We start from the raw sequence: 20,333 nt of genomic DNA on the forward strand, positions 1-20,333 counted from the left end.
CCAACCTCCCTTATTCCCCAAGGAAGGAGTTCCAGGAGGCTAGGAAGAAGGTTGCAGTGGAAGGAGGTCCCCACATGTGAAACAGACAGAGGGACAGGACAGCAACGTTCATTATGGGAGGGCTGCTTAGGCCTAGAAGAGCCGGACAGAAAACCCCCGTCCCAGCCCCAGCATCCTGCACAATTCTGGACAGGACCCTTACTTAGATTTCCTGCTCCAAAGTCATTCATGCCTACGCCCTTTAGCTCCCCTTGGACGGTCACTGGGCCATTCCTTGAGGACCGCAGCTGGAATTTTCTAGATCCCTGAAGTTCCATGTAGCAGAAAGAGCATGAGATTTGGAGCTCAGGGGTGGTGCTAAACACTCTGCCAATAGGACCCCTGGCAAGTGGCTTTATCTGTCTGAGCCTCCCTCTGTTAAATGGCTCTTAGAGACTCATGGGGCTACAGTGAGAGGGCTGGGGCCTTTCTGGGCAACACTTCAGGGTCTGGAACCCACCCACCGTTTTCCACCTGTGCCTGTTCTGCCCACCACCCCCATGCACCCATGCCAGCACCCTTGCCCGGTGGAATTGCCCCCCTCTTCCCAACCGCCTGCCCTTTGTCGAGCAGAACTCCACTCAGTTGGGTGGAGAGACAGTCTCGGCCCCTCCAGCCCCATCTTCCCACATCAATACAGTCTGGAGAGCTTGCCAAGAGCAGATTCTTTATTAATTTCTCTTTTTTCTTAAAAAAAAAAAAGTATTCCTTCAGTATAAAAAATAAATATTTTAAATATGACATTGAATAAATAAAAATAATCTGTCAGTATGAAACATTCCCACAGGGTACATTCATCAAAGAGGAATTTGTCCCGCAAGGCCAAGTCCTGTCCAGTAGAAAGGAAGGAGGGAAACACGGAGGGACAAACGGAGCCAGCAGTGCGAATGGGAGAGATGTCCAGGTACTGGAATCGAGGTGGCGGGGGGGGGTGATCTAAAAGGACCTCTGTACCATCTGAAGGGAAATTCTCACTTGATTCCAGCCTCCAACCCCACATGCTGTGTCTATTCTGGAAAGTCAGCAAGGTGGGGTGGGATTGCTTCAGGAGGAAGGAGTTGGGGGAGTCCCCAAAGAGGGGCAAGGAGAGGAAGAGGAGAGACAAATAAACCAGCGGTGCTCTTTTTGTTTAAAATGTTTTTAAATAAATAAAGTCCCCAATATTCCTTTGTCCATAAATTACAAAATGACTGTCCTACCCCCTCCTCTGCTGACAGCCTCTCCCTTCTCCTCTTGACCCAGGATGCAGGTGTGGGTCCACACCAGCAGATGAAAAACGAGGAAAAGGGCAGCTTCCTGCCCTGCAAAGCTTTTTCCACACAGAAGCTCCATAATTCCAGGATGCTGTGCAAAGTGGTCTTCTGGATTGGTTCTAGAAAGAGAGCTGAGGATGGGGGCTGAGGGGCAGGGCAGGAAATAGGGGCAGGAAGGGCAGAGGCAGGAAGAGGGAGGCAGAGGGTCCGTGTTGGGCTCAGGGAAGGAGATCCCCTTGGTCCCTGGGCCTCAGAGGCTGCCCAGGTGGGCTCAGCACTGGGAGTCGGTGTACTCAAGGTGATGGGATGATTAAGGACCCAGCTGGCCCCAAGCCTTCTGAGCCGTGTTCACCAAAGCGCAGGGAGGGCAGCAGGCTCAGACACTGGATGAGGGTGAGTGTGACCCAGATGAAGACAGCCTCAGAAAGAGGTTCGTGGTCTCCTCTGCCACCTGGCACAAAATAGCCTTGCCAATGGGACGGACAACTCCCAACTCTGCACCCTTGCCTTGCCCCCTGCCCCAGGAGTCAGGACCCGCCTGCTGCCTCACCACCTGCCACCTGGTGTGCATGGGTAAAGTGCTCAGAGAAGACAGAGAGGTGCAAAGTGAGTGCAAAGTACCATAATCACATTGGCTGAACCACTAGGACCGCCACCAGCTTAGGGTTTGAGAAGAAGCCAGAATGCTGCTTTTAGCAGCTGCCCCAGCTCTGCACCCCCTCCCTTGCTCCCAGACTGGAGGGCGTTTCTCCACTAGCCTGGCCCCAGCACAAAGGAAAGGATCGGATTCCCTGCCTGGGAGCCCAGACATGGGTGGGGGCGTGGGGGGAGGTGGGGCAGCAGGGACCACAGCTTCCTGGTCCTCGGCCCAGGGCCTCCCTGTTCTCCTCTCTGGAGCAGGGAGCTCCTCCCTGCACCACCCCAGCTTCCCAAGGTCCAGCCAGGCCCTCTCGCCCTTTGTGGGTGTTTGGGCCACCCGAGAAGGAGCTTCCCCACTGTGTGCAAGCATGCTGGGCACTGCATGTGGATGTTCCAGAGCTCCTCAACTGCTGGCTTAGAGGCAGCTTGGGGACAAGGAAAGAGCAGCAGAGCAGGCCACCAGGAATGCCTTACCCAGTGCTCTAGGAGCACCATTTCAACCACGAATGTTGCCCCTGATCACAATTCCAGGAGGTGCCAGAAAACACAGTGTTGAATGAGCCCCCTGGAGCCAACCAACATGGCAGCCCTGTGGAAGGCCCCTGGCCACTCCACAAACTGGCCCGGCCTGCCTTGCAGCCAGGACCCTGATACCCCCAGAGCAAGTCACATTGGGATGGGGTATGGAGCTGGGTCCCCTGCTCCCCTCCCCCACCAAGGCTGACCAGTTTTCTCAGATCCTGACCCTCCTCTGAGCTTCACCCGTAAGGCTTATTCCACTTGTAACATCCTTGACTTCTGGACCAGTCCCTGCTAAGGCCTGGCCCTGGCTCCTATAGGAGCCATCATATTATTTCTGTTGGGTAGGAAGCAGGGAAAGGGGAATTAACTTTGCCATTTAAAGCACCAATAAGTTAATATAAATAGGACATCATAATAAATAGACAATCATGCTGGGTCAGACACACAGCACTCTTGGCTCTCAGGCTTCTCTGAGACCCTGACCTCAGGTTCTGCTGTTCCCTTGCCCTAGGAACCAGAGATGACCTCTGGGCCCCCTCAAGTACCTTTGTGTGACCTCACAGGGCCTCCCTGGGTCCCAGATGTGAGCTGCCACTCTTAACTACCTAGTCCTTCCCATCCCTTATAGACCATTGCCCAGAAGGAAGAATCTGGGTCCCCTCAGAACCTTCTCAGCTGACTTTGCCACCTGCCCACCTCCACAAACCCTACCTCCAGGTCCAGCCACCAGACCCTGGCCATCCCAGGCTTCAGGAAAGCCTGCGGGCAAGAGGGAGAGCTTGTCAAAGCTTTCCGGACCTCTCTTCCTTCCCAGGCCCCAAGGTGTCCTCTCTGCCTCCCTAGGAGCCTGAATGCCAGCGAGCTCATTCTGGAACTTTCTGCCTCATAGTCCAGTCCCTAGGCCTGAGCTCTCCAATCATGCTCAAGAGAAGGAGCATCTCAAACCAGAACTCCCTTCTCTAACTTCCTCTCGCTATACTTGTAGGGGCCAAGGAGTCCTCAGGACCCCAGCTCCTCTGGTCTGCCGAAGCCCAGTCAAACCTTCCAAAACCTACATTAAGGGGCAGCAAAGGCACCAATGGCGGTCATTCTGCGGGGCTGGGAGAGTCCCCTGATCCCTGCTGTCTTGCCCCATGGTCAGGGTCACCATGGACAACTTGTACAGTTTTCTCACAAAGTCCCTGGCCAAGGGGACAAGTGGGGACAGAGGTCCAGCCCATAATCCCCTGACCAGCCCGACACCCTAGTGCCTGGCTGCAGTCTCCCAGAGGAAGGGGTGCCTTCTTCTAATTGGCGCTGTAGATAGGCCCTGCCTTTGGGTGTTTTGATTCTGCTCAGCTTCATCACAGCCCACCTAGAGGGGAATGGACTGGCCAGAAACCCCTCGGGGTCTGCCAGCAGTCCCCACTTGGGTCTGGCGATGCTCTGGGCCCTGGCCACAGTTTGAGAGCTGCCTGAGCCTAAGATCTCAGGTCACTCACTGCATGCTTCAAGACCTCCTGTCTAGAAGGCCTGGGCCACCACAGCAATGACCTGTTTATACTTCCCCAGGAGCTGACAGCCCAGCTTCTTCTTCTGAAAGACGTCCTTGCCTGAGGTGTCAGGGCCATAGGCCACGTCCACGTGGGCCACGTGATACTTGTTACACAGGCGGCAGAGCACGTTGCTGAGGAGGCCCCGCATGATGTCTGCAGTGGCGTTCAGCTTGCTGTGGAGGCTGAGGGCATTAGGATTGAGGACCTTCTGGTCCCGGGTGATGTTGCCCAGGGAGGCACCAAGGTAAGCGATGATGCGGTACAGCTCCACTAACCGGGTCTTCTCTGTGCCGTTGGCATGGAATGGCGGGAAGTCCGTCACGTTGGGGCCGCACAGTTTGTCCAGGTTGTTGGGGAACGGCTCCCCCTGGGCCGTGTACTGAGGAGCAGAGAGGGAAAAGGGAGGTGATGTGGGGGTCAGGGACGCGTATTTCAGCCCGGCCACCAAGCCTCTGGGTGAGCTCTTGGGTCTCAGTTTCCCACCTCTGGCACAGAGAGCTGACTACTTGCCCCGTAGGCATCTTGGGATTGTTATGAGAGCCCAGAATAATCGTGGTGTGAACACACTTGGTAAAGAATCAAGGGCCACACCAGACAAGGGATCGTCATCACCACCAGCAAGAGCATCAGGGGACTGAAGGGAAACACCACGTCCCACTTCTTGCGGGCACACCACGCACACTTGCTCTTTCAACCCACCGTCCTCCTCTTCTTCCTCGGCGGCTTTGCACCTCCAGACACCCGCAGCCCACTTTCCCAAAAGCATCTCTCTGGCCCCCCTACTTCCTCTCTGTCTCTCATCGGCCTTCTGCTCCATGTGGGGGAGGAGTCCCTAGACCATCAGTGCCTGACCTCTCCCTTCTCCCCCGGCTCTGCCCAGGATGAACTGGGCACCTTGGGAAAGTGGCTTCCAGTCTCAGAGCCTGGGTTGAGGGAGGAGTGGGGGGCTCAGAAGCTGTGGGAGTCCACATGTGGTTGAACCAAGCCCTTTCCCCATTCTCTCCTTCCAGCTCCAAAAGCTCTCTTCCCTGACCAGCCCCGACAGCCCAGGTCAGTGCAGCGGCCCTCCCCCCTCCCTCCCTCCTCTCTCAGGACCTGGAAGGGGGACTTACATAGAGAATAAAGAGGGCATTGGCACTGCCATTGAGCTGCGCCAGTTGGTTCCTGATCTGGTTCATGAGGTTGCTGTGACATGGGTGGCGTGTGGCACAGGTGGCGTTGACAGGGGTGATAGGAAGGGGGCTCCCTGCCCCATGTTTCCAGTGCAGAACCAGCAGCAGGGGCACGACTCCTGGGAATAGGCAGGAAGGAGCCATGAGCAGGGGGTAGGGGGCGGGCAAGGGGGCTCATGGCAGAAGATGCGCCTCATCTCCCCAGGGACACCAGTGCCCTGGCTCCCCCTCCGGCTCTATCTTCCCCTGGTTGCTTCTGGTTTTCATGAGGTCACTGCATCTGTTTCTATGTTTCTCTCTCTCTAGCTCTGCTTCCCTCCACTTTCCCAGTTTTCCCTTCTCTTGCCTGAGAGGACACGAGCTGTTCCCACCAGCGGGGAGCTGGGTTCAGGGTGACACCAACCACTCAGCCCTTTCCCCTGAGGCCTCCTGCCCCTCTGGGTGGAAGGGACCATGCCCCAGGCCCAGTAAGTCTCAAGAAAAAGAGAGGCCCCTATCTTCCCACCTCGAAGGATGGTCCAGATTCCTGCACATTGTTTCATGCTCACTGACCCACTGCGGGCCACGTCTCCCAGATGGGGACCCCTTGGGACCCTGGTGGGGGAGGGGGTGGATTTTCTGTTGACACTCTTCTATCCTTTAAACCTGTCATTTGATTCTGACTTCCAGGGTCATTTGTCCCCTAATTTTGCCTGCCACCCTCCCCCATCTCTTCTATAGCTTTCCTTCTCGAAATGTGGCCACTCGCCTATCTAGGACCTTCAACCCCACCCAAATTCTGCAATTCTGCCCCCTCTCCAACCCCGAATCATCATTCAGAATTTCTTGTCTCCCCCCCCCCCCCCCAACCCCGGCACCTGCTCTGCACAGCTCCTGCCTCCATGCCATCCCCTCTTGTCCCAGGCCCTGGGTTAGGACAAGGAAAATCCTGGGGTCCCACAGGCCCTCAGAGCCTTAGGGAGGCAAAGGAAATGGTGCAACCAGAAAAGAGAAAAGGGAAAAGGTCACAGGCAGCCAGGTTGGCGGGGGAGGAAGGAAAGTGAAAGGTGACAGGAGAGCTGGGAGCTGTCCGGGCCTGTCCTGGGTCGCCCCTCCCTTCCAAGGCGCCTGCTTCCCCTATTTACTCTCAGGTCCCTTCCGAGGGGCTTCTCCTGGTGGCCCACCAGCAGGAGCTGGGGGTCTGCAGACCAGTGAGGCTGGAGAACCGGTGAGGCTGGGGTGAAGGGGGGTGCTGGAGCGCCTCAGGGATCTCCCCTGCTGGGGCAGTGGCAGCCTCAAGTTCACTTCTCCTGGGTCCCCTGTTCCTCCCAACATCCCCAGGCAGCTCTGAGGCCCCCGGGATGGTCGGGGGCCCCCCACACCCCCGGCTCACCTAGCAAAGACCACAGCTTTCCAGGCACTAGCAGATGGAGGCGGCACCTGCTTCCGTCCCCGCCGGAGTTTGCAAGCTGCTCGGCGGCCGGTGCCCCTCCCTGGGAGCAGCCCGGGACGCGGTTGGAAAAGAGAAAGCGGAAAGACAGAAAGAAAGAAAGAGGGAGGGTGAATCGGGAGAAAGCGGAGCGGGAAGAGCAGCAAGGGAGAGTGGCAGGAACAAGGAGGAGGAGGAGGAGGAGGAGGAGGAGGAGGAGGAGGAGGAGGAGGAAGCGGAGGAGGTGGAGGAGGAGCAGGAGGAAGGCTTCGGCAGCCCCCTCCGTTGCCCGCCAACCTGCTGGCCCCCGGGCAGGCTGGGCGCGCGGTGCCGGGACCATGTGTCTGCGCTCGCTCCCGGCCGCCACCCAGCGCCTCCGGCAGCCCGGGCCGGTTGCACGGGTGCCCCGAGCCCGTGTGTCTGAGGCGGGTGGGTGTCCCGTTCGCGATCGCCAAGTGCCCCAAGCTGCCGCAGCACCGGCAGTGGAGCGCGGAAGCCGGTGCGGGGCGGGTGGATTTACCTGCCGCCAAGACCTTCATTATGGGCTGGACTCCAGAGGGCCTTGGAGGAGACCTTAGATGCCGGCAGTTTTCAGAGATTCATGCTCAACGGGGAATTTGCCTGATTTATATACTGGAGCCTGTGTTGTAAGACAGAGAGAAACAGCTATATTTAGCAGGGATCCCCGTCCAGGAAGTTGTTTGAGGTGCATCATAGGAAATTATGAATGGAAGAAAGTGAGAGTTGAGGGGGGGGGGGGGAGTGAAGGGGGAGGGTGGAGAGAGCAGACTTTTTCCCTCTTCTAAGAATTTGATTGATAAAATTATAATGATAATGAACTCTTCTACAAAACAGCCTGTGGTTTTCCTGAATGGCTCGCCCTAGGAGTTGTTTGAAGTTGGAGAGGGCAAGGAGGGTTCCCAGGCCGAGTCATCGGGGTCCCCATGGCTGTAGGTGCTCCAGACAGCCCTGACTCACCTGGGTTTGGGGAGGTGGCTTGACCATAGGCAAGCAGATGGAGGCTGGCACCTGTGGCCCCCTGATCAAGGGATTTTGGGGGCAGTGGGGAGGAGGCAGGCTGGGGCTTGGCTGAGAAGGAGGCTCCAGGAAGAGGGGCTGGGGCCCTGCTTGGACTTTAGACAGTAATAAAGCAGAACTGAACGTGGGCACCTCAGAGGTAGCCTCCTCCAACCTGCCCATTGCCACTGGGCAAAATGGGGCTCCAAAGGCAACAGGTTGCCCAGAGTTCCACAGGGTCAGACCTCCTGACCACCATCAGCAAGCCTGCATTGCTGACCGCAGGTGTCTGTGAGGCTGGGCAGGGGCTGGGAAGATGGGGAGGGGAGAGGTTGCTGTGACTTAGTAGTTCCTTGGGGACAGCCTGAGAAACTTCTGGGAAGGTGTTGTGTGTCCGGGGTTTACCTAAACTCTGCAACCCCAGCTTGACCTTCAGGGGAAGGTGGTCCAGTGTTTCCATTCTGGAGGGACACCTGAAGCAGAGACCCAGGTTTCTTCCTCAGGATGCTGAGGGCTGGCCGGGGATGAGAGAAATAGCTTGCCCCTCAAAACTTGCCTTGGAAGCCCCTTGGGGCTCAGCCTCAGAGAATAATGGTGGCCCTCAAAAGGTGCCTCTAAGGTGTCTGTAAGGCAGGGTCACAAATTCTGGTGTCTATCATGGCCAGTTAGATTTGTAAATGAGTGAGGAGAGGCAGGAAGGAATGGTGGGGACCAGGGTAAAATGAGCACATGGACAGCTCCCCGCAAAAAGCATTTCCAAAAAATGATGTGAGTGAATGCTGGCCAGAGAACACATATCTGGCACCACACTGTCCCCCCAAGTTGTCAGGGGCACCCTTTGTCCCAGGAGATGTCTCATTCCCCTAGGGCCGGCCTGACCCCAACCAGAAAACAACGTGGGAGAGTTGGTTTTCCAAGACCAGGGAGACGCACAGCTTTTCCCTGACCCCCAACACCCTGTACTCACCCCCTCACCCATCCCCCATGCATGCCCCCAGCTCCTGCCTCTTGCCACATCCCGGACCTGCCCAGCCACGCGTTCCTCCCTCATCATGCCAGGACGAGCCCTCGTGCCTGCTGCGGTCGGTCCCCCTGCCCCCACACACACCCTGCCCTCTCCAGGCTCACTTCCCTCATGCTCTCCCAGCAGGGCCTGGGATGTGGGGTGATAAAACTGCCCATCCCAGCTGGCACTTCCCAGCAGGAAGGAGGCTGGTAGAGTCCAGACTGACTCTCCTTCCTCTTCCCTACCTTCCCCCTGGTCTCTTCCTTGGAGGGCCATAGAAGACCCCACCTGGCACTTGCTCCTCCCATGCACCTACTGTGGGGTGGGCATAGGCCCCCAGGAGGCCCACCTACCCCAGCCTAGCTCGGACGACCCCAACGGCACTCCTCTACTCTCCCGCATGAGGGCCTGACATGAACACAGAGCACATCAACATGAACGCTGCATCAGCCTCCAGTCCTAAAGCCACATCTCCTGGACCCCTGTCACCTGACTCAGCCTGGTGCTTCTGATGTGGACCCCAAATCCATTTGACCAAGGCCCCACCGTGGCCCCATCTATGGATCCCCTTGTTCCCCTACCTGAGACTCTCACTAGGTGCCCTGATTTTCCTAGAGGCTGCGACCCTGTGCTGCCACTCTCCTGCCCCTGTCTCTTCCCTGCATCCTTCTGAGTGTCCGGGTCCTCGTACTGTCTTCTGGCTCCCCAGGTCCCGCGCCAGCCCGACAATCCACCCCCAGTCACCATGTAATCTCAGCCCCACCCCACAGGAAACAGGAAGTGGGGGCAGAGTCTAGAAGATATTTAACTCCCTCCCCAACCGGCCCCCTTCCCATGCCTCAGTTTCCCCTCTCACGGTACCTGACTTGGTCCATGCTCCCCAAGAGCTGTGGGCCCCTTGGCACCCCAGGCCCAGCCTCCCTTTCCTGTCCATGTCCAGGCACCACCTGCACCGGCCTCTGGGGGGAAGCTTGGGCAGGGTCTTGGAGCCGCCAGGCTGTGAGCTGCCTGCAACGTGGCCTCGGTCCCCAGGAATCGGCCGCCCAGACCGCGCTCCAGGCCAGCTTTGGTCTCCTGGAGTTTGTTTTCTTCCCTCCCTCTCTACGCTGTGTGTGTGTGTGTGTGTATGTGTGTGTGTGTGTGTGTTTTCCCCTCGGCTTCCTCATGGAAGGCATCCTCCCTTCTTGGCTGCATGCTCCCAGGGTCGTGACCCCAGGCCCCACCCTGGAGTGGCAGCCCCAGCTCAGCCCCTTCCAGCTGTGACTTCATTCCCAGCCTGTCCTGCTCCTGCACCCTGGCCTGCTGGGGATTTGACCTGCCTCAGAGTGAGGGGGACAGGAAGGGTCCACATGGGACCCTTCTCCGCCTGGGCAGGGCACTGCCAGGTCAGGGCCCCAGGGTGCTGTCTCCAGGTGGCTGTGCCAGCCACTTGCTCATCTCCTCTCCAGGAAGTAAGCCCATGTGTCTACCTTCCCTGGGCCCCTCAGGTCTCTTTCTGTCCAACACAGTCTGCTGCATGTGGCCATCCAGGCCTCCTTTTCTGCTGATTCTTACCCTCCATCCATAAGCCTCTCCTAGAAAGTCACAAGTGTTTTATTTTTCAGATGGGGAAACTGAGGCTTGGAGAAGTCAAGGCACTTGCCCAGGGCCATGCAGAGACAATACAGCAGGGTCTGGAACCCAGGTCTCTGGCTTGCAGGCCACGGTGATGCCAGAAGCACCTCCCACTCTGAGGAAAGCAAAGGTTGATGAGGAACACATAGGCCACTTCTTCCAGGATGTCTCCCCTGCACACAGCCCAGACCGGCTCGAGTCTGCCTCATCCTGCCTGCTCTCCTTTCAAGTGGAGACAAGTCTTATTCCTTGCTCTTCGAGGGCTTGGATGGGGTCTGGTACTCATTTGTACTCTTGACAGCATCTGGCTTAGGGTTACACCAGAATAGATGCTAAGTAGCTTTTAAATGCATTTCACAATTTCCAAAAGCTCTCTGTGCCAAATGTCTCGTGGAGAGACGTTGTGGAGCTTCGTGGTTTGAAGCGTGGACTTTGGCCTCAGTCAGAGCCAGGTTGGAGGTTTGGCTTTGCCAGTTATGAGCTGGGTGACTTTGGAGAAGTGAGCACCCTGGGGCCTCAGTTTCTCCATCAATAAAATGGGAATAATGGTACCTACGCTGTGGGTTCGCCGTGAGGTGTCAGGGCTCAGCACAGTTCTGGGCACCCAGCAAGCCCTCTATACGTCAGCATTGATTCCTACCAGGTGAGGATCCTTACCTCACCCGTGAGGTAGGGGGTTTTGTCCCCATTTTACAAATGAGGAAAATGGGCACACTCCAGGGCTGAGGGAGAAAAGCTGAGAGGATAATGGAGGCAGGACACCCTTACAGACCCTTGAGGGACACCCCGGGGAGATCAGACAGCTTACATGGGGGGGATGGCGTGGCAGTCCGCTCACTCCCCCCTTGTCCCCTCCTGGCCCCTGACCACCCCCACCCCAGGCCTGAGCTGAGGACAGCAGCTGACCCCGGGCTCACCGCCCCCAGGAACTGATTCACCCCCAGGCCCCATCTGAGAAGGAAGGAGACATAGCTCAGCTCAGAGGGGCTTGAATCACCAGCCGCCCCCTGCGGAGCCCCAGGGGGGGATGCGGGGGCGGGGGCCAGCCCCCTGCCTGTCTGTCTGTCTCTTTCCTGGGCCTTGGGGCACTCAGGGGAGAGGGCAGTGTGGCAGTGGCCATCGGCAGGGGGGTGGCTGGGAGGTACCCTCACAGTCAGGCATCCTGTGTGGGCAGCCAGTAGCGGTTACTCACCAGGTAAGCAGCTCTCTGGGCATCGGGGAATTCCCCAAGACCAGTGACCCAGAAACAGTGCTCCGGGCAACCCCCACTGCCCAGGCCAGCCCCCTCCTTCCTTCACCATCCCCTCCCCTGTGCCCAGCTAAGATCTCAGTTCTCTGAAAAACCAACCAGCAGCTGCTCTTAGCCACCAGCTTTGCCCAGCCCCGTGCCTTGATGTTCCCATTTGGGAAATGAGCTCAGGGGAGTCAGATGGGCCCCAGGGAGGAAGGTGGGGGTCAGAGGCTGTGGTCCAGGACTAGGGCAAGTGAGGGGCAGCCAGAGTAGACAGGAGCAGCTCAGGAATTCCTGGCACAGCGCTGGAAGTTGGGTGTCCTGTCCAAAAAGGGAAAAGCACCTCATTATTCAACACTTGAGAAGTGAAAGTGTAGCTACACCTGTGGCCCCAGCCGGCAGCCCGCAGTACCACGAAACCATCCACATGCCCTTGTGGACTTTCCTGTGGCCCAGGGCTCCGTCTTGCAAGTCAAGCTCGGGCCAGCCAGGACTACGCTGGTGGTGGTGCCCATGGGTAAAGGTGTGGCTTAGAGCCAGGCGAACCTGGGTTCAAATCCTGCCCACACCACCTACCAGCTGTGTGACCTGGGGCAACCGGCTTCCTTTCTCTGAGCCGTGATTTTCCCTCTGGAAGTAGGGAATCCTATAATGCTGTCGTGAGGATGTTAAGTGGGAAACACAGATAAAGTGCCTAACACGTGACGGTCATTCTAACCAGAGATCTGAGTGGTCACAGGAGGGGCTCAAACCCCAGCTTGAGTCAGGGGTTTGGGTCAGAGAGTTAGGCCAGAGAGGGCCCCTGGGTCAGTACACAGAGCATGGCATGGGTCCTGGGGGGACAGGCAGCTTTCCAGAACCTCAGCAGGGGAATAAGTAATACTTCCCACCTCAGCATTCTAGAGAGCCCAGCTGTTGTTAGGACTCTTGAGGCCCAGGCTCTGGGCATGTAGTCTGCTCTTTCTCACCCTCACCCCATCACATCTCTGGCAGGGACCAACTATACCCCTCAGGGCCAAGCACAGGCCCAAAGCCATCCTGGCCTGCTTCCAACTGCCCCCATCATCATCCGGACATTTCCCGACTGGTTCTGCGTCAGGAATCACCCCCCTGGAGGTGAATCAGAGTGACTGCATTTTTTCTTCAATTCTGATAAAAGTTGCAAGGGAAGCAGCAGCCCACAGAGCCCTGATCCCATCACCAGCAGGGTCAGGAGCCTGCCTCCAAGGCCCATGTTGTTGCAGGAAGTCTGGTTCCACTCCGGGGTCTGCCCTCAGCATCTCCATCTTTAGAATGGGTTGCTCACCTCTCTCTTCATTCTTCAGCATACCCTCTGTAAACACTTTGCCCTCCTCCGGGCTCTCCCTGAGTCTGCAACTAGCTCAAGACTGTAGCAGGAACATGTCGAGAGCAATACTTTCTATCATGCTATAGGTTTCAGTGGCCTCTTAGCAGCCCATGGATTCAATTTGGAAGGCTTGCCGCAGCGCTTTCAAAACGGAAATGGAATGGCAAAATCACCGGGCATCGCCCGGAGCGAGGGCAAGCACCGTTCCACAAAACTTTTTTTCCCCGTTGTCTGTATGTGTCAGCGTGCACATCATCTTCTGGTTGCAAGGTGCAATGTGTTTGTAACTGTGGGTCGCGGTCAACAACGTTTGTAAGCCACTGGTATCGATGATGAAAGCCAGGCCCTGAGGGGCTGAGGAGTGACTTGCTCAAGGTCGCTCAGCGGTTGGCAGCATGGGACTCATGACTTCTATGTCATCCGCCATCCCTTCCAGCTCAGGAATGGACGGGAAGCGCTGCAGGTGGGGCGGGGCGGGGTGGGGCGGGTGCTCCTGGTGTGGGGTGGAGGCCTGTCATCACCTTGTGTGGGACAAAGGCCCTCCTGGGCCCCAACCTCCTACTGTCCACTCCCTTCCGTAGCCTCAGACCCCCAGCTCCCCACCCCAACCTGCCCCACCTGGGTGGGGTGAGGACAGTCATGGGCCTTTCCTCACTCATCCACAGGAGCCCTTCATCCTCACCAAAGGCGGTGGCTGGAGCAGGGTAGCCTACAACCCAGAGGCTAAATCCGTGTCTGGGAGTGCCTGCCGGGCATCCCATGGGTCTGTCTGTCTGGGTCTGAATGGGCTCTCCAACGTGAGTGTAGCAAGGGCCTTTGTGTGTCTGCACATCTGTGTTCAGCCATGTCTGACCCTATAAATGTGCATGCGTGTGCCTGTGCTGGTCTGTTTGCTTGTGGGAGAGAGCTGAAGCATGCACATCTCCAGCTGACCTTGTGAGTCCTCTGTGTAACTGCGTGGATGTGTAAGTGACTGTGTGTGTGAATCCTGTACACGTATGCATCTGACCTTGTGTCTGTGTGAGTCTGTGCGTGGCAGGGGGTCTCTGTCACAAACGGGGAGGCATGACCATGTGTGTGTGTGTGTGTGTGTGTGTGTCCTGAGTGTGTCTCCAAAATCCCTACCCCTCACCCTCCAGCTCCCGCCCCTGGGAACCGTGTGGCAGCCTCACGTCACGGGGGCCACCAGCAGCTGGTTTCCTCCCCACCCCGCCCCAGGCCCCCCCTGCCCTGGCCACCCTGACTCTTGGCACAGGGACAAAGCTGATGTCAGAGTTGAGCTGACAGCTTCCTTCTCCCACTGGATTTTCCAAAAGAGAGAGACCACAGCTCGGCTCCTATTAAATAATCATAGGGCCAGGGGTGGGGGGGGGGGGGGAGGGGGGGGAGGATGTTTCACTCAATGATTTCCTGAACTCAGAGGCAATAAACAGAACAGGAAGCAGCCCTGTGGACCCACTCAGCCTGAAACTGGCCAGCCAGAGGTGGGGCCCAGGCTCCCTCCCGAGTCAAGCTCACTGGAGCCACCCAACCCGACCCCAGAGATGATGTCAGGGAGGCAGTCAGGCCCTCTCTCCAAACTGTCCCTCAGTGCCTGCAGGGATTGAGGAAATGTTCTGAGGTCGGTGGGTGGGAGGTGATAAGATGGAAAGAGCAGAGTGGCCCCCTCCCAGTGGGTGGGGATGATGGAGGGAACGAGGCCCAGTCAGGGTTGGACCATTCTCTTCCCTGGGAAGAGAAGAAAAGATGAGTTCCCTGAAGTCAGGGGAGGGACAGGACCAGGTAGGGGAGCAGCTCCTGGGGAGCAAGGAGAAGGCCAGGCCTCCCCCTGCCTCCCTCAGGCAATCTGGATATGATGCCTGTCTCCCACAAACCCTGCACCTGTGGGCCACTCCAGCCCTGCTTCCCACCCTTTCTGGGGCACATGGCTGGCACACTTCAAACCCCAAAGGCCACCGTGGGCCTCTGTCCCAATTAACGTCCCCCAAAGCAAGCATTACAAAGTGCTTCCTAAAGCCCCCTATTAACTTCAGTCCTAGTCGGCACCTCCAAAGGAGGCATTTTAATCCTGTTTCACAGACATGGAAACTGAGGCTCAGAGAGCTGAATGTTTGCCCAAGGCCACACAGAGTGTGATGGAGCCGGTTCTCCCCCACACCCCCACAGCCTCCCCACAACAGGACCCAGGATGGCAAGTGTGGCCCGCAAGCCGGGAAGGGCCCACTGGCCACAGGGGCCATGGGGGTCCCTGGGATGTGTCGTCTCGGGGGAGCCCCTCCTTCTGCTTGGGCCGGTCACTCAGCTGCTTATCAGCCACAGGACTCCATGACACAATCCTGCTCTGATCTCCTGCCCAGCAGGGCCCCTTCCACCCCAGCCCCACCCCAGGACCCTGTTTCCGTTTCCTCCCTTTCTGGGTGGGACCAGGCCTGCCCCGGGATCAGAGTGGGCAGTTGGGAGAGCCAGTATCCCTGCCAGCCCCTCCGCAGCCAGGAGCTTCCACGTGCACTCTGGCCAGCAGGTGGCCAGCAGGGGACCCTCACAGAAGGAGGAGAAGGAGGATGGTGGCCTATAGTTCCCCATCCTTAGACTCTCTTCTGAAAGCCCACTTCTCCCAAGAGGTCTGAGGAGGAGGAGGGAACTTAGAGACCATCATGGCCTCTCTTGGCCTCGGTGTCCCCACTTGTAAAGGGAAAAGTTTGGGAAGATGAGACTGGGGGGTGGGGGAGAACTAGGTGGGCTCAGCAACTGGCCAGACCTCAGGTCCAGTCATATCTTTGACACTTAAGAGCTGTGGCCCTCCGACAGGGGCCCTCATCTCTCAGACCTCCAACATCTACAAAATGGGACGGAACATCGTCAACCGGTGAGGGCAGCAACACCCTCTGGAAGGTGGGCCTAAGTTATAGATACTAACCTAGCTGTTAAAATTCCACAGGTGGGACCCAGAGAAGGGAAGTCACTCTTCCAAGGCCACAGGCCACATAGCAAATTAGTGGCACATCCCCCAACAGCATGTGTGTGGTTTGCCTCACTTGGACTCTCAGACAGAGTTGGGAACCCTGAGTTTTAGTCCCCTTCGGTTGTGAGAATTCCAGAAGGAAGCTTCTTGGAGTCTCAGCTTCCTCAGCTGTAAAACAGTTCTAGAGAAGGCCATCAGTCTCAAAGGATCCAGAAACGGCTTTTCAAGATGTGGACTTTGGGGTCTGGTGGTGGAGGACAGAGAAAGTCTTCCAGGTGCCCTGGAAAGCTGGGCCTTGCATGGTTGAGAGCTAGGTCCCTGACTCGGAGCCCTGCGTTCTCCTCCGCCCAGCCACTTAGGTCCGCTCCAAGCCGCGGGCTGCAGCGCCCCCCACTGCCCAGTCAGCAGCAGCCGCCTTGGCCACAGCTCCACCAAGCCCTGGGATGGCGTTTCTCGCGCCGGTGCCTCCCCCAGGGCTGGGCAGGGCGGTAATTGGGAGGGGGGATTGAGGAAGTGGGCGGAGATGCCTGAGCCACCGAATGGAGGGTAAGCAGAGGCCCTTGGCCAAGACCGGGGAAGAGGACACACGCTTGTGGGTCCTGGGCGAACCTTGGCCTGGCCCAGCACCTACGTGGGGAAGAGAAGAGGAGAGCCCCGAGTACCGGCCGCAAGGGGGCGCCAATGACCACACTCAGTGGGCTGGGGTGGGGCGGAGGGCCTGGATCCAGCGGGAGATCTGGAAGGAGGGAGTTGGGGACACCACCGCCCCTTCCCACCCACCTCGGGCCCCAGAACCACCTAGTTCACGTAGGACAGGCTCTGGGGACAATGTCCCCGCCATCCCGGAAGCTTCTCCACAGTCAGGAACTGCTGATGGCAAGATTGGGGTCCAGCCCCTTCTCAGGTTATTTGTGCCAAGGTGCCCTCTCCTCTGGTGCAGAGCTCTGCACAGACTTCAGTTGTGTTTTTCCTTTTTCCTCACCAAGCTGGTGCTTCCACAGTTAGGCCCATCTTACAGAGTGAACAAAGCAGAGTGGTCGAGCCCTGTGCTTGACAAGGTCAAAAGTGTAGGAGCCGTGACCTTGACTGACCACACACCCCAGAACCTCCAGTGAGGGACTTCGCTTTGCCCTTCTCCCCAACGCATAGGCAGGTAGGGTCCCCCATGACCCACCACAGCCCCTTCTAAAGAGACAGGGACCCTCTGCCTGCCACATCTCCATCTGAGGAAAAACCAGGCTGCCATGGCCTCAGAACCCTCTACTTCTTTGGGGTAAAGGGAACTTGAGGGTCCCTTGGGAATCCAGGAATCAATACCCTGAAGAGAGGTGACCCTCTGGGATCACATAAAACCAGGATTCTGGCCTCCCCATCCAGTTCTCTCTCCTCCACTCTTCCGTGATCTTTAACCTTTAGTGACCCATAACACTTTCGAATCTAGCATCCGATCTATCCACTTTACCTCAACATCTTTGGTGAGATGGGCAGGGAATGTCTTCCCACGCCTGTTACACAGCTGGGAAGACTGAGGCTCGGAGAACTGTGCAGGACACCAGGAACCCCCACCCCCCCAAACACTGGAGGATTTGCTGGTGCTGAGGATAGATTTGGGTGCTGGCATCTAACCACCCCCGCCCCCCCACCACCCCGTCCCAGCCCTGCCCTGTGAGGGAAGCCTACCGTGGTCTGTTCTTGCGCAGGACCCTCTGGAGTCTCACAGGTGTTTTCCAGGTCTTCAATGGGACACCATCGACTTCAGGGCCAGGCCTCCTCTGCTTCCCTCTCTTGCTGAATCTTCTCTGGAGACAGCTCCTCACACTGCCCCCCACTTGACTTCCCGTCAAGTGCCGTGTGGCCCTGAGGCTCCCCCCACTTCCACCCCACCCCCTGGCTGAAGGGCTGGGTGCAACAGGGGCAGAGAACCCCAGGCCCCTGGCCAGACTGTGCCTAACAGGGACAGGATCTTCAGGGTGGCCAAGGGGGAAAAGTGGGGCTGCGGCTGGGGCTGGGGAGGGGGCGACCCTGTGCCCAATGCCCCTACCCAGTGCTGCGTGGCAAGGCCGCTGGGACCTGAGTCACAACTGACTGGGCCGCACCCAGCCTGCCTGGGTGACCCAGGCCAGCATAAGGCGATGACTGAGCAGCCCTCCGCATGACCGGCCGGGGTCGGCCTTAGGTGTTTTGACTCAGACCTGCCACAAGCCGTGTGCACCAGGGCCATGCCGCTTGTCCCTGTCCCCAGAAGAGTCACAGGGCCGCAGCTGTCCCCCTGGACACAGTGCCCCCCCCCCCAAGCCACCACACGCTTTCCGGACACCCACCTCAGAACCCCAGAGTCACCTGGCCCGTCTGGTTGGCCCTCCTCCACAGGCTCCAGGGCCCCACCTGCCCAACCCACCTCCCTGGGAGACCTTCGCCCCTCCCTGAGCCAGGGAGCAGAGCCCAGCCCTTGGGGCCACCCCAGGAAGCAGGGAGTGGGGCTGGCCAAGTGGAAGGCCTCCCCAAGGCTGACCATGGACTGTGAGCCTTGCCTCAGCGTGGAAAAGGTGGTCTGTGTGCACTCTGGGTCCCAGGCCTGGTGTGGAGGGTAGGGGGTGCAGGGGACAGGGGCACAGAGAGAAAAGCCATGAAGAGAGCAATAAGGAAAAAGGGAGAATGAGAGAGAGAAAATACAGAGAACGTTGCTTGTGCACCTGCTCAGTAACCGCTTACGATAATGCCGAAATAGTGCAGTATTTGTGTGGTCTCCTGGGAAATCTGTCACAGCCAGGGCGGTGGGCCAGTTCAGCCCATTGTACAAAGGGGAAAGCTGAGGCTCAACCCAGGAGGTCACACGGCTTTGAGGGCAGGGTGGCTGGGGGTTGAACTCATTTTACTTAACTCTCAAGTATTTTCTCATCCTTCGAGAAAGAGGAGGAAAAAAATCGCATTAGTAGTGGTGGACAGTGAAGGCCATGGAGGCGAAAAACCCGGCTCTGCCGTTTGCAAGCTGTGTTTGTTTTGTGGGTAGGTAGTAAGTGCACCCCATCCCCACCTTTTTCCAGCAGTGTCCCTGCCCTCTGGGACCCCTGTCCTGGGGAACTTTCCATCCTGTGTGTTACATGTAGTTGACTGAAGGTCTGTCACTTTGAAAACCTTGAAAAAGAAGAAGAAAATCTGGCTTCAAGCTGATGCCTGCAGCAAGGCCAGTACCCCTTTATCTTCCTGAGCCTTTGTCCCTTCACATAACCACTGGAGACAAAGCATACACTGTGGGCCCACAGGGTATCACCACTCCAGGAAAATGTGCCTGTATAGGATCAGCTCCTTCTGTGGCACAAAAGCATCATTTGGGCCCCCACCCCACTGCCTGTCACAACAATGATTGTGGGAACCCCAGTCTCACCATCAGAGAAAGCTTATTCTGACTTGAGATGCAGATTCTAGAAATGTCACCCTGCAGGCTCTCTGTAGGCCACCTGTGGCCCCCAGGGAAGCCCCATAAACCCTTCTGGATGGGGGAATCAAGGAGGAGGGGGAATTCGAACTGGGGCTCAGGGCAGAAGGGTAGGAGGCTGAGGCTGGGAATGGAGGGGGGAAGTCCAGGCTTCAGGGAGGTCAGGATGCCTATATGGGTTAGGGAGACAGCAAAGCATGGCTCGAACACAGACATGAGTGGGCAAAGCTGGCCTGGCATGAGAACAGGGGCCTGGCATGTTACGATGAGGGGTTTGGAATTGGTACCACAGCAGTAGGACAGGAAGGAGTCTCTGAAGGTTTGGGAGCAGAAGATATGGTGGCAGTGACATTTTTGACCGTGTCCAGGGAGCCGGGACCTGGCTGGCTGTCAGGAGAGCAGGAGGCATGTGCCAGAGATGGGATGTGGGAGAGATCGAGGGACCTTGTGATCAATGGACAGGGGAGAAGCTGAGAGAGGTGACGGTGAGGACTGGGGCTCTGAAACCTCTGTGGGAGCAAATAGGAAGCAGAAATCAGGTGTGGGGTGGAGGTGACTTTGGCCCTGAGGCCTTTGGCACAGGGCTCCTGGCAGAGGTTCCTAGAAGTCGAGTCTGTAGGCTTGGGAGAGCACCAGACTGGAGATGGCAGTTTGGGGGCACCTGCAGCTGTGGTCTCATCAGGGTATGACATAGAGGTGACAAGTCCTCAAAGGTGGGACCCCTGAAACTCCCTCCCCAGATTCTGGAGCTCCCTGATCTGCTTCCTACGGAGTGGGTGCTGTTCCAGCTCTAAGTCAGACACCTCTCCTTAGGCTTATCCACAGAGTAAGGGGTTGGCAAGGGGCCCAGGCAGGGGTAGGGGGCAGCCACCCTGGGCTTCCCAGCTCTTCCTCCACAGACCAACCTCTGCTCACTCCGTGGGCAACCGCACGCCTGCCGCAGCGCCAGCTCCCCTTCCGCTCCGAGAACCTGAGCGTGCCTGGCTTTCGGCGTCTGCCACCTCCCACCCACAGCTTCCCAGCAACTCAGCCTGAGGAAAGCGCCCCCCCCATCCCACCCCTATGCCGGGCAGGGCACAAAAGAGAGAGGCCTGGCCCCCTGCCGTTGGTGGCACCGGGATGGTGCCACCCAAGCCAGCGTCTCTGGCATG

The 20,333-nt window shown here is 57.8% G+C and overlaps 1 protein-coding gene across 1 annotated transcript; it reads right to left on the bottom strand.

The window, feature by feature from the left end:
• Window positions 1-693: 693 nt before the first annotated feature.
• Window positions 694-18,119, bottom strand: LIF (LIF interleukin 6 family cytokine). Its single transcript, XM_058690790.1, has 4 exons — window positions 17,427-18,119; window positions 7,089-7,208; window positions 5,101-5,279; window positions 694-4,367 (listed from the first exon to the last, which is right to left on the bottom strand). Exons 2-4 carry the CDS (start codon window positions 7,105-7,107, stop codon window positions 3,957-3,959), a joined length of 609 nt encoding a protein of 202 aa, XP_058546773.1. The 5' UTR covers window positions 7,108-7,208; window positions 17,427-18,119; the 3' UTR covers window positions 694-3,956.
• Window positions 18,120-20,333: the final 2,214 nt, after the last annotated feature.

This window comes from Neofelis nebulosa, chromosome 11 (genome assembly GCF_028018385.1).
Source record: "Neofelis nebulosa isolate mNeoNeb1 chromosome 11, mNeoNeb1.pri, whole genome shotgun sequence".
Taxonomy (NCBI): domain Eukaryota; kingdom Metazoa; phylum Chordata; class Mammalia; order Carnivora; family Felidae; genus Neofelis; species Neofelis nebulosa.